Below are 3,756 nucleotides of genomic sequence, written 5' to 3'. Positions count from 1 at the left end.
GTGAGCTCAAAGTTCAGATATCCAATACACTCAGCTGTCCAATATGATATGTCAGAGGGTCCGTGTGCCTGCGGTTAGATGAAGGGGTGGCCCGGGCCTCACCTTCAAAGTCCACTGTCCCGTCCCCGTTATAGTCGGCCTCTCTGATCACGTCGTCTATCTCTCTCCTGTTCATTTGCTTCCCCAGCAGCTTGCTTATGGCGTGCCGCAACTCCTCCGTCGTGATCTCTCCATCCCCGTCCACATCGAACTGAGAAACAGAAGCGACAGAGAGAAGGGGGAAGGGGGCTTTTCAGTGAGGCCTGACTGCGGCTAAGAGGGAAACTGTGAAACTGGGTTATGAGGAAGAGACTGTCACCTGGCACCACTGACCACAAGATATCTTGTATCCCAGTGGCCTTTTGGTCCCTGGAGAGTTTCCATGCCCCTTACCTCTCTAAAGGCGTCTTTGAGTTCTTTCAAGCCAATCATGCCAGCGGTCTCTGCAAGGAGCTTAGGGGCCATCAGCTCCACAAAGTCATCAAAGTCCACACTCCCCCCAACTGAGAGAGAGAGCCAGAGAAAGAGAGAGAAGGTAGAAGAAATATCTGAGTACATAGTAATTGCCTCCTAAGGGGATATTTCACAGTGGACAATGACAAAATAGTATACAAACACTATGCAATAAAAAACATTAATGGGGTAGATATAGAACATTGAAATGAGAGTCATGGTTACATGTCTTATTATATGGCATCAATGGGGCAGGCTAACACTACACATTCTTTGAAGTTTTTAAACTACTTATACTGTACTTTGCTGACATGGCAACAGTAACCTGGTAGATTTGAAATTGTTTCAACACAAATGTTGTTTTTGTGTAATGTGCTGTCTGCCATGGTACCAGCCCTCATCAATCATTGGACTCACCAGTCCAGTCAATTTATATACTGTCTTTGTGACTGATTCCTCTTTTTATGCAGCACTTAACACATTAACCTGATGTCCACAGCAAACGTCAGCATCAGTCAGGACACTTTGCTTGTCACTTTTTATTGGCTTCTTTCTGTAGCCATGTCTCCTGATTTCAAATGTACAATGAGCATCATCTGGTCTTGTAAAAAGTCAGGGTGGGTGTATTGTGAGTCTGCAAAATTTTATTGTGATAGCTCTCTCCCTCTGGAACTTGTAAACGTCTTTATCTGGTCCAATAAAAATAGGCGAAGCTGCAAAAATTGAGCATTTCTTTATTTTTGTATAGGCTGTATCATCATCATATTCGTGGTTCTTATGGCATTTTTAAATGTGCTTAGGTTAAATTGTTTTTACCAGCTGCAGTGCTTGTAACTGAAAGGTTGCCAGTTCATTTCCCGCTGGGGCACTGCTGTTGTACACTTGGGCAAGGTACTTAACTCAAAATGGCCTCAGTAAATATCCAGCTGTTTAAATAAATAAGTTTCTCTGTCTGCTAAATGACAGTAATGTAATGTAATATTTAGAGCCCTAATAGGTGGAAGAACTGCTTTATTCTGCTGCTGCTTCTGTTGGGGCGTTTTGTTAGTGTAGTGTGAAAGGTTCACACATTGTACTGCAAAATCTGCCAAAGTCAGCCTGTTGGGAGATGTTGGTGCAGGATGCAAATGTATACAGAATTTTATGTGTTCTTTGTCTAACACAGCAGTTGTATGCTGTAGATACCAGCATATAAACAATTCCATGCTTCCAGAGAATGCTTTAAAGAGGGCTAAAACTATCTCTATGGGCAAATCCTGCGCAATCATGTAGATTAACATGTTTTTGTCAGTCATTGAATGCTTAGTACATGTAATCATTTGGGCAAAGTTTCAATAAGTCACTGTTTCGAGATGAACCAGCACAATTTACAAAGGCACTAGTTCTCAAGAAATGTGTTCCCAGAAACCACTTAACACTAAGGTGACATCCATGCAGTCTCTATCGTCATTGTTTAACTAATTAAACTAATGTTTAACTAGTCCCGACAATGAAATGAGAAAGGCTGGGAGAGAACTTTCAAAGCAGAGCGTAAGGAGTCCGACGTGTTCCTGCACCTGAACGGGTGTATGTGCTGAGGATGTAAATTAAAGATGCTGCTCACGGTTCATGTTGATGTTCTGGCTCAGTTCGATCAGCTCCATCTCGGTGGGCATGTAGCCCATGGTTCTCATCAGGTTCCCCAGGTCCTTGCAGCTAATGAGCCCATCCTTGTCCTTGTCAAACTCCGCGAAGGCTTCCCTCAGCTCTGCAGTTGGAGGCAGAGAGGGAGTCAGTGTGCTGTGCCAGGGTGCTGTGAAATGGCACAGTATTCACACATGCTGACTTGAATCTGCATAATTTCAATTGTGCTGCAGTGCAGTACAGTCAGGATGGGGCACGTAACCCAGAAGCTTCTGGTTTGGTTCCCCTGTTGTATCCTTGAGCAGGAGTAACCTAACCTTTAGGTTTAACCTAAGGTAACCCAGCCTTTAGGCTTAACCTAAATTACTTCTGTAAACACCCAGCTGTTTGGATGGATGATATATTAATTTTGTAAGCTGCTATGGGTAAGGGCTTCTGCCAAGCAAAAGATAATGTAATAAGCAGCCAGGTAAGGGTTAGACAGGTAAGTTCAATTGGGAAACAATTTTAAAAGACAGAGAGATTACTGAGCAACATTTGAAGAGTTTATGTACCGTTTATCCGATATTAGCACAATACCGTTATTAATCCAGCACAATGCAGAAAATTATTGGGTGAAGGAAACTAAGGGCAGAAGGAAATAGAAGGAGAGCAAGGGTAGGTCATATTACCGTCTATTTCGTCAGCTGCTAGTGTTCGCTCCTGCAAAAGAATTTATATAGTCATTCAGTCACTATTTAATTTCTCAACTCCATACAGTAATGCATTTCATGTACATAAACAGTTATGGTTAAAATCATGTCTTTTTCATTATTTTCAGCCTGCTGCAACACACTGTTTATGCCTTTTTTTATTCCTACTTCAAAGTACCTTCATTTTCCTGTTTCTCACTCTTGTCTTTCATTTGCACACTCTTGCTATAATTCACTCTTATTCCAGACCAGACAAGCTGAATTAAATGATTATTTCATAAAACTGTTGTAAGGGTCAGAGTGCTGAGATTATAGCCCAGACGGAGATTAAGCTGCATGGGGGTCAGGGATGAATGAAGAATACTTTCAGCCTTTGGATAGTCCACTGCCTTGAACTACTGATGTACTAGAGTAACACAAAGATGATCAAGCAATGAACAATTTACAAGTCAGACAGAAGTAGGTTAAACACACATAAATCTAAATGCATGATGGATGAAGGAAAAGGCTCTAAAATATACATTTATAAAATATATTTCATGACTGTGAAATCTCAGAATTGTATTGCTCAAACTACATTTACAGTTTAAATTATTCAAATCTTCTCCAAGCAGAATATTTTCTTTAATTAAAATTTATAGTGCCTGCATTTGACCGACAATTGCTTTTACTGCCTTTGTAATATTTCCCAAGATATTGTAAAACTAATATTCAAACATGTTTCAAGCAAATAGCAATTTTTACTGGCATTCTCATATTTTTAGTTTAGCATCTAGCTTTACACATTTATATATACACTGAAGACAAGTGGAAAGACACAACAGTCTAGCAACAGCACAGATGGTATACAGTCAAACACAGGCACTGAATGGTACAACACAGCATAGAAAGAGAGACTTACAACGTGCTTTCCTCCTCTCAGGAAGATGCATGCTGGACCCAGGTTCAT

General features: G+C 40.9%; 1 protein-coding gene across 1 annotated transcript in view; it reads right to left on the bottom strand.

Moving 5' to 3' along the window:
• cabp5b (calcium binding protein 5b) overlaps window positions 1-3,756 on the bottom strand; it is a 4,231-nt gene extending 475 nt beyond the window's left edge. The window contains exons 1-5 of the mRNA XM_036552853.1: window positions 3,709-3,756; window positions 2,787-2,817; window positions 2,096-2,239; window positions 433-542; window positions 103-250 (exon numbers count right to left, since the gene is read on the bottom strand). Of these exons, the coding sequence (XP_036408746.1) occupies window positions 103-250; window positions 433-542; window positions 2,096-2,239; window positions 2,787-2,817; window positions 3,709-3,756 (481 nt within the window). The remainder of the gene's footprint in view (window positions 1-102; window positions 251-432; window positions 543-2,095; window positions 2,240-2,786; window positions 2,818-3,708) is intronic.

This window comes from Megalops cyprinoides, chromosome 19 (assembly GCF_013368585.1).
Source record: "Megalops cyprinoides isolate fMegCyp1 chromosome 19, fMegCyp1.pri, whole genome shotgun sequence".
Taxonomy (NCBI): Eukaryota; Metazoa; Chordata; class Actinopteri; order Elopiformes; family Megalopidae; genus Megalops; species Megalops cyprinoides.
Note: the sequence above shows the minus strand (reverse complement) of the source record. Positions and strands in the feature narration are given on the sequence as shown.